An 8,479-nucleotide genomic window follows, 5' to 3' on the forward strand; every position below is an offset into this window, starting at 1 on the left:
TTTGAATTTCCCTCAGATGTTACTAAAGTTCTTATCTATCTATCTATCTATCTATCTATCTATCTATCTATCTATCTATAAGACACGATGAGGCAAGATGAGATAAGATAATAGTAATAGGATATAGCATAGAAAAATATGATATAAATAAGAATACACCAAATGGGTGGCATTTAAACATAACCTCATCTGATGAATGAAAGTAGGAAAAAGAAAGAAAGAAATTAACTGTAATATTATGATGCAATTAAAAATAACAGCAGTAGAACATAATGAGACAAAGAACAAAATGCATGAAAAATATGTACAATACGATACAATATGTAGGAAATATACCAGCAATATGAAATATATGCAGCATGAAATGAGTAATTAGAAAAACATTGAGATATATGCCAGTAGATGCCAAATTATAGAATATGAAGACTACTTGTTTACTATAATATGGCCCAGATTTAGTAAAACTTTTGGTACAGAAGCCTTTGTAATGTTCAAAGTCAGCACTAACACTTGTGATAGGTGGGAGACTATTTTCTTGACCAATCAGGAGTCATGTCATTGGTTTTGCACGTGCTAAGAGTTTCTGCACCCATGAAAGTCCTTAGTAAATCAGGGGTACTACACTTGTTTCCGTTTGATTTCCTGGTTCACCTCCTCCCTGTCCTCCCTCAGGTCCTCTGTACGGCTCTCTGCTGAAGGCGTGGCAGTGCTTCCTGTCCTCCGCTGACCGCCTGGCCTCCTTACACGCCTCCATCTGCCGCTCCCTGGTGTCGGAGGACGGAGACCGGGTCCGGACCTGGCAGAAGGACACCTTCCACAAGAAGCTATTCGGAGGCTTCAAGGAGTCCCAGGACTTTGACACGGGCTTCGCACGCGCTCAGAAGCCCTGGGCCAAACGCCTTAAAAAGGTCAGAATGATTTCAACTCTCACTTAACTGTTGAAAAGCTGCTGTTTTGACTTAGAGATTTTGAACAGGGGAAATTATGGATATGACAGCCAATTAGCGCTATCAGAGTCATGCCCAAAACCTATAATTTCAATTAGGGACGTGTCCAATAACTGATCAGTAAATGATTGTGTGGAGGTGTGTTTGTTGTGGATGGGCAGACACAGGTGTTTGTCATAGTGGTGTGGAGATGAGAGGAAAGTGAAGGGGGGGCCCAGAGTCACCTCCTGTGCCGACGGCCCATAATTCCTAGCTGCGCCCCTGCTGGCAGCTGCTCTCACTCTTTAGATTGTGATTGGTCTGATCTGATGTGACAAGTTCATGTCCGACCTGTCTGGTATGATTCTAAAAGTAATATTTCGAGGGCTAGACATGTGACGTTTTGAAGTTACAGTACATTAATTTGCACTAAAAATAGATTGTTATCCTTATGACAGATAAACAGATCCTTAGAAAATAATACTGTGAAATAAGAGGGTTGCAGAGAATAGTGCCATATGTATTTATTGCTATATTTGTGTTGCTTTTCTTTTCTCTAGCAAAGTCGATGGAGACAAATGCTATTTTATCAATTACCTGTTGAGTTTTTTTACTTTTACATACAGTATTTATACCTGTTGACTACAATTCAAAAAACACTAATTAAAGTAAAATCAATCATTAAAAGAGTTAGGACTGTCACTTTTTCACTGTGGATCAATTTTTCACTCCCGCCTTTGTCCTACAGCCAAAAAAAGCATCTTACTTTGAAGCTACTTAAGGAGAAATTTAAGGAGACGATGTGGGTTCAAGGGTTTAATTTAATGTCCCAGAGAAGAAGAGTTTCTCCTCCTAACTTACCGGTGGACAGTGAAGGTGACTGTGTGGTGTGTGTGTGGTCTCCAGCTGGATAAAGCCATGAGGGCGTACCATAAGGTGAGCCGGAAGGAGCAGCTGGCCCGGGAGCGAGAGGCGCACGCTCAGGGAAACCCGGACGTCGCCATCGAGAAGCAGAGGAAGATCCAGGAGGAGAGAGAGCTGGCCCAGCAGGAGGCGGAGAAGGTGAGCAACAGACGCTTCACCTTCCTCTCTCTACTGTGGATCCGTCTCTGTCCATCCGTTCATTCGTCCGTCCATCCGTCACATGCAACGAATCAGACAACACTCATCAGATTTTGACAAAACTTACACTGATTGGCCCAAGGGGGGCGCTATCATTTCAGGTCAAATCCAAATTTATCCAAATCCATATTTATTACTGATTGGTCCGGTAAGGGACTGGATTATTCCTGGGGGGACGACATGCTGCCCTGTTTTATTTTTATTTTATACCTTTATACTTTTCTTTTATGTGACAGTGTTGTATGTTGTTGGTCTGCAACTTTATGTTTGTTATGATGCTGCTTTCATGGCCAAGTCTGCTTTGAAAAGGAGATTCTTAATCTTAATAGGACTAACCTGGTTAAATTATTTTTTGTAATTTCTTTAGTAAACATAAAGTGTGTGTGTGTGTGTGTGTGTGTGTGTGAATGTGCACATGTATCAAGGCTATTATACTTTACATTTTTTATTTCTGTTTTAATTTCAATTACATGCCTCCCAATTCTAATTCAGTTTTAGTTTTTTAGAGTTTTAGAGTATTCAAGTTTTGTAGTTTTAGTTTTTCCACATAATCCAATTTTTGTTTTTGTTTTGTATTTAGCGCCAGTTTAGGGAGAAAATTGTCCTGTGTGCTTTATGTTTAGGAAAGTACATGATTTGTGTTGTTTTGTGTGACTTCACTCTACATGAGGTGAATTCAAATAAGTTGAGAGTACATGGAGAGTAAATTACCGCTCCCTCCACACTGGGAACCGGATCAAAACAAAAACTATGAATAATACATGAGCATTTATATTTTATTTTAGTTATTTTTGGAACCAGGCAATATCTTTGGTTTAGCTTTAGTTAATTCAACTTCATTTAATTAATCGTTTTACTTTTATATCAGTTTTGTTTCACATTAAGCTGTCGTGCTAATTTCAGACTGTATGTACATGTGTGTGTGTGTGTGTGTGTGTGTGGTGTGTGTGTGTGTGTGTACATGTGTGTGTCCAGGTGCGTTCCCGCTATGAGAAGGTGCTGGAGGAGGTGAGCCGCTACGCTCCTCGCTACATGGAGGAGATGGAGTCCATCTTCGACCAATCCCAGGAGGAGGAGCGCAAGAGGATCAGCTTCCTCAAACAGGCCTTCCTGTCCATCCACAGACACCTGGACGTCACCAACAACGACAGGTACACCGCAGTGTGTGTGTGTGTGTGTGTGTGTGTGTGTGTGTGTGTGTGTAGGTGTGAACAAGAAAAGAAGGCCAGAAAGAGACTGTTAGTTTGTTAGGAGTAGGGTTCAACCAATATGGGTTTTTGAAGGATTGAAGCTGCAAATGTAACAATTTTCATGCCAAAAAAAACCCAAATTATAAGTATAAATTCAAATATACTATACAACTACTGGAATCTGATCAAAATGTCACATTGGATTCAATTCATGTTAAGGGTTTCCCATAGACAACCATGATTGATAGGTATTGATTCATTCTACAATTAATAGGTACTCAAACAAGCTGCATCATATCCATCATATTGGAGATGGATGATACTGACCGGCCAATGTCCAGTTTTTAATGGAAGGATAATCATCAATCAATCAATCCTAGTTTGGAGTACCTTGTGCATTTATCATCCCTTTAGTATTGTTCTCACTTAAGATGAAAAGATCCTACAATACAAGATATGTCACAGATTTCTGAAATTAATTATGTTGTCAGAAGGATGGAAGATCTGTGAGTCGAGCTGTTTTCTATTCCAGCTTTCCCCAGCTGGTGTTTAGCTGCCTAATTGGAGCTAACTACGGCAAAATCAATAATTTGACTTAATTTAGCCCCAATTAAAACACATTCCACAAAATATTAGAAGATCATGGTTTCTCAGTGACTTTCCCATTTGTCTCTAATAATGGAAATAATGGCCAAGGCAGCAACTTAATTACTTTATTAAATGTGCAGGGGCCACAGGGAGAGGTGGAGTATATGAGATAAATTATATACTCTATTGATCTGTTTCGTTTTTTTTGGTAACACTTTACTTAAAATGCATTGGGATGCATTCCAAGCTGATTTAAAGCCCATTAGAAGCATAGATACACTTTTATTACAATATAATTATCAGACAAACATCAGAAAATTACATTCAATTTAATATCATGTCATTAACTATACAGTTGGCCCATAAACCATTTATCCCCCTGTTTGTTTTTTTTGCATTGTGTTGTATTGTATCATGCTCTGATTATAATTATTATCATGCATTCACAATGTGCTTATGATGCCTTATAAATCCTTATGAGCACCACTTCAAGTAAACTGCCACTATTTTTATTTTTGTTTTGAACTGAATGTCCTGGTATTTTAGTGGAGAAAAAGAAAAAGAAATGTATTGATGAAAAGATTTAAACCAACAGAAAAAATGATAAAAACAAAGAAATCTGAAGGAGTTCTTGTAGTGACTCTTTGGATTCTCTCTTTCCCACTCAGGCTGTCCTTTTGAATATGACACTGAGTGTTGATTGGTGAAGCGTTGCAGTAATCTAATTACTTTTCCTAATAATAAAGAGTTTGAGGGATTTCTATTTTAATTTCAGTAATAATATTACACTTACCAGTCCAAAAGAACTTTTGTTCTCATCCCCTCTAAATATCAGACTGAAGTTGAATCAGCCATAAAATATAAAATCAAGACAACTTCATTTATTTCTACAGCCCTTCATCACACAGCAGGTCTCACAGGACTTTACAGAGAATGAGCCTATCTAGATCGAACTGATCAACAATCAATCACACAACAATATGATGTAATGCATTATGCAACAAAATAAAACACAAAGAAGCAAAAGAAAGCACAAGACATAAAATGGCAGAAAAGTTGACTTGAGATGTGTGTTGATCTCATTCTGTGGCTCCCTCAGTGTGAAGGCGGTGTACAACGAGCTCCACAACACACTGATGGCCATCGACGAGCAGGACGACCTCCGCTGGTGGAAGAACACCCACGGGCCCGGGATGCCCACCGACTGGCCGCACTTCCAGGTCCCTCTCTCTCTCTCTCTCTCTCTCTCTCTCTCTCTCTCTCTCTCTCTCTCTCTCTGTATCTGTCTATGTCTCTTTCTGTTTGTTCCGATTAATTCAAGTTTATTCAATTCAGATTTGCTTTATTAAAAGATTATTAAATAACGTTTTTGGGAGACACACGGGTGATTTTGGTGTTTCTGTTTTCGTCACTGAACATGAGGTGACCAACAGAGTCTCCCAAAAAACCTTCAACATGACAGCAATGAGATAATATTATAAACACTGGCAGACGAACAGTTAGTATTTGAACAAACAAATAAATAGCTGTTATCAGCCTATCATACACATCATACTCTCTCTCTCTCTACTCTCTCTCTCTCTCTCTCTCTTACTCTCTCTCTCTCCCCTGTCTCTCTCTGTTTCTTTTTGTTTGTTTTTGTTTTATTTCTATAGCCCTTCATCACAAGCATGTCTCAAAGGACATTACAGAGAAAGTGCCTAGATATAGTACCTAGATCTAACAATTCAATTCAATTCACTAGGCACTAGGCTTTCTTGGCATGAAAGTAAAGAACAATATTGTCAAAGCATCAAGATAAAAGAGCCCTCTCCCTCTCTCCCTCTCGCGCTCTCTCTCTCTATACATTTTTCCCAGTCTCACACACACACACACACACACACACACACACACACACACACACACACACACACACACGATTGTGGTTCCACACAGTCTTTTACTGAAGCCAATAAAACTTAATGAGGCCTCTGTGATAGAACTGATCTGGCTATAATCACAGTATATGTCCCATATCCAGGTGTGTGTTGGGTATTCTAGTGGACCTTTGTGGTCAATTTAAGGGTCTAAATTCAAAATCTTAGTGCTCAGTGTTTTTTCCCATTGTTGTTTTAGGAGTGGACGCCCGAAAAGAAAAACAAAAAAGGGAAGAAAGTAGTGGAAAAGAAAGGAACGATAGACAGGAGGTGAGTAAAGACAGTATATATCTGTACACTGATGCTGTGAGGCTGATAGTGTGGGACTGATCATACACCCATCTCTCTCTCTCTCTCTCTTTCTCTCTCTCTCTCTTGTCTTTTTGTCTTCCTGTCTCTCTCTCTCCAGTGTGATGATTGGAGGAGTGAGAGTGAAGGCTCTGTATGACTATGTGGGTCAGGAGACAGATGAGCTGTCCTTTAAAGCAGGTAAACACTCTTACACACCTACAACACTTACAGAACTGTACAGCTGTGCCTGTACTCTGTCTATGCATGGTTGTGCAAAAGCATTGATTATAGATTGATTGAGTGTATTTTATTTTATGAAGTTATTGTAATTCGGCATACTCTTGTCTCAATTTTATCCTCATTACGCTCTCAGTGCCGGTATTAAAGTACTAAGTATTAAGTACAGAACTTAAAAATACCTCATGTGATGACATGCTTTTTCTGTTGTGAAAGCCCAGTTTTAATTAAACTCTAAACTTTAATCAATCTTTGATTGTTATTGATGTCTGTAGATCTACTATTAATGCTCCTATGATTATTATTATTGCATTAGTATAATTATTATTATTCAAAATAGTAGTAGGAGTAGTAGTAGTAACAGTAGTAGTAGTTGTAGTAGCAGTAGTAGTACTGATGCTGTAACATACTTTTCAGTAATATATGTCGACTTAATACACTCTAGTGGTCTAATTGTCTGTTGCATTTTGTTTAACACCACCCCATTTGCTCTATTCTTATTTATATCTTATTCGCAATTGATGACGTCAATTTAAGACTCAATTTCCCAACGAGGATCATTAAGGTTTAATCTAATCTAATCTAATCTAACCTAATCTAATCTAATCTAATCTAATTAATTAGCATTAGTGTTATCACTATTAGTATAATCAGTGCTCTGTCCTGTGAGTCATCATCCTGTTTCTCTGTCCCTCTTCGCCCGGCAGGTGAGGAGTTCTTGAAGATCGAGGATGAGGATGATCAAGGCTGGTGTCGGGGGATGAAGGACGGGGGGAGGGAGGGTCTGTACCCGGCCAACTACGTGGAGGTGGTCTAGTCACCGCGAGTCGACTGAACATGAGAGATCCTGTCTTGTTGGGGAGAGCTGCGTCACACGCTGCGGTGTGTCCAGATCCTTAATGACAGCTCCACTGTGGAAGTGACAACCTGGTTTAGCGTCTAAGTGTCGGAACACAGAGCCAGCGCTGTAATGCCAGCACCAAGTAGCTCTTAGCCAAAGATATTATCTGTGATGAGATGGACAGTTTGGCATACAGAGATTTAAGAAAAAAAAACAACTAGCCAGGTTGTGTAATCTTTTGAAATATTTTGACAAATGTTTTAATATATACAGTATGCATAGACCACTTGTATTGAAGCCATATGATGAACAATGCTTTATGTAAAATACAAAACAGATATGATAATATGCTGGACTCTAAAGGTACACTATATAACTAACCACTTGGTGCTGATAATACATTTACAAGCCTGCTATTTTCAGTGAGCTTTTTTTTTTTTTCAGCGCACCTCAACACATTGATATTAAAATGCACACAAAGCCTCACAAAGCATACGGATATGAAGAAAGTGTCGCTTTTTACTGTGATTACAATTCATCAGTAGCAGCATTATAAGTGGAGTCAGCTAGATAGATAGATAGGTAGATAGATAGATAGATAGGTAGATAGCTATTTGACTTGTACTTCTCTCCTGTCAGTGTGGTTTAAGACGAGTTAATATACTGGGGAACAAATAGTTTTCCTGTCCATTTAAGTGTCTTGTCTGTAATATCTAATCATCTGTCGCTACACGGCGCCTGCCATAGAGAGCAGCTTTGCCAAAGTAAGGGACCGGCTGCCAGAAATCCCTGGGTTTGCCCCGCCCTCGCCCGGTCCTCTGCCTTCTTCAATATGTGTGTAAGCGCTGTGTGTCTTTATGTGTCGTGTAAGAGCTACGCATCTGCCTTCAGAGCCTTCGCAACCTGCCTTTCTTCATTTTGAAATAAAACCTGAAACTTGTTACACAATCAAAAATGGATTATTGAATTTGGGATGCAAGGAATGAAGGTGTATCTGTATCTTTATGTGTGTGCGTGCGTGTGTGTGTGTGTGTGTGTGTGTGTGTGTGTGTGTGTGTGCGTGTGCATGTGCGTGCGTGTGAATCACCATGCCATCATCTTCCGGCCTAAGATGTTAGAACTGCGCCCTGGAGAACGCCCGTGGATGGTATTACATCTGTGGAGCTGTCAGCTGTCACACACACACACACACACGCACACACATACACACACACACACACCGAGTCATTTCTAAAGCCCTGTGTCCGTGTCAAGAGCGCCGTGTTCAGGTCAATTGCTGCTCTTTATCTCGATGATGCCACCGCAGAGTCAGATGCAGCCTGACATCAACACATGGGCGTCAGCCAAGCACACACACATTCACATCAA

The 8,479-nt window shown here is 39.8% G+C and overlaps 1 protein-coding gene across 1 annotated transcript in view; it reads left to right on the forward strand.

Moving 5' to 3' along the window:
• The window catches only part of LOC139909013 (protein kinase C and casein kinase substrate in neurons protein 3), an 18,993-nt gene extending 10,938 nt beyond the window's left edge, over nt 1-8,055 (forward strand). The window contains exons 4-10 of the mRNA XM_071895921.2: nt 673-908; nt 1,833-1,988; nt 3,024-3,199; nt 4,926-5,046; nt 5,942-6,012; nt 6,152-6,231; nt 6,978-8,055. Coding sequence (XP_071752022.1) covers nt 673-908; nt 1,833-1,988; nt 3,024-3,199; nt 4,926-5,046; nt 5,942-6,012; nt 6,152-6,231; nt 6,978-7,087 — 950 coding nt within the window. The 3' untranslated portion in view covers nt 7,088-8,055. The remainder of the gene's footprint in view (nt 1-672; nt 909-1,832; nt 1,989-3,023; nt 3,200-4,925; nt 5,047-5,941; nt 6,013-6,151; nt 6,232-6,977) is intronic.
• Nucleotides 8,056-8,479: the final 424 nt, after the last annotated feature.

This window comes from Centroberyx gerrardi, chromosome 7 (genome assembly GCF_048128805.1).
Source record: "Centroberyx gerrardi isolate f3 chromosome 7, fCenGer3.hap1.cur.20231027, whole genome shotgun sequence".
NCBI lineage: Eukaryota > Metazoa > Chordata > Actinopteri > Beryciformes > Berycidae > Centroberyx > Centroberyx gerrardi.